This window comes from Trichoplax adhaerens, genomic scaffold (genome assembly GCF_000150275.1).
Source record: "Trichoplax adhaerens TRIADscaffold_5 genomic scaffold, whole genome shotgun sequence".
NCBI lineage: Eukaryota > Metazoa > Placozoa > Uniplacotomia > Trichoplacea > Trichoplacidae > Trichoplax > Trichoplax adhaerens.
The window spans coordinates 5,077,664-5,078,098 of record NW_002060947.1 but is presented as its reverse complement, the minus strand read 5'-3'; the positions used below and the strand labels follow the sequence as shown (position 1 = coordinate 5,078,098).

Below are 435 nucleotides of genomic sequence, written 5' to 3'. Positions count from 1 at the left end.
TTCAGAGGTATGTTTTTGCTTGGAAATATATCTAACCTTAATTNTGACATAAACAGTTGAGAAACTATTGCGATCTGGTACATTAGGTAGACGCTCCAGTAGCTCCATCAGATAAAGGGTCTAGGATATTTTACTACGGAATTACGGATGATATGTTTCAATCTTATCGCCGTCAATTAAAGAGTGTGTCTGCGGATGATATTGTTGATGTAGCCCAAAGGTAAATAGGGTATAACACTGCTAGATAGTAGAAGGCCAATGAGCTGATTTCAAATCTGATATCACAGCCGTTATGATCAAAAATACAGTAAAGGTTTCTTAATTACCTTTAGATATATTACACCTCAAAAGTGTGCCCACGCGGTTTCCTTGATTGGACCACACAATGAAGTTATTAGTAAAGATTCAACATGGCGAAAACATAAGGAAGAGTAA

At 36.6% G+C, this 435-nt stretch overlaps 1 protein-coding gene across 1 annotated transcript in view; it reads left to right on the top strand.

Annotated features, from left to right (window-relative positions):
• Nucleotides 1-435, top strand: part of TRIADDRAFT_25744 (uncharacterized protein) — a gene marked incomplete at both ends in the record, with an annotated part of 6,085 nt that extends 5,650 nt beyond the window's left edge. Inside the window, 2 exons of the mRNA XM_002112925.1 lie at nt 87-220; nt 333-435. Of these exons, the coding sequence (XP_002112961.1) occupies nt 87-220; nt 333-435 (237 nt within the window). The remainder of the gene's footprint in view (nt 1-86; nt 221-332) is intronic.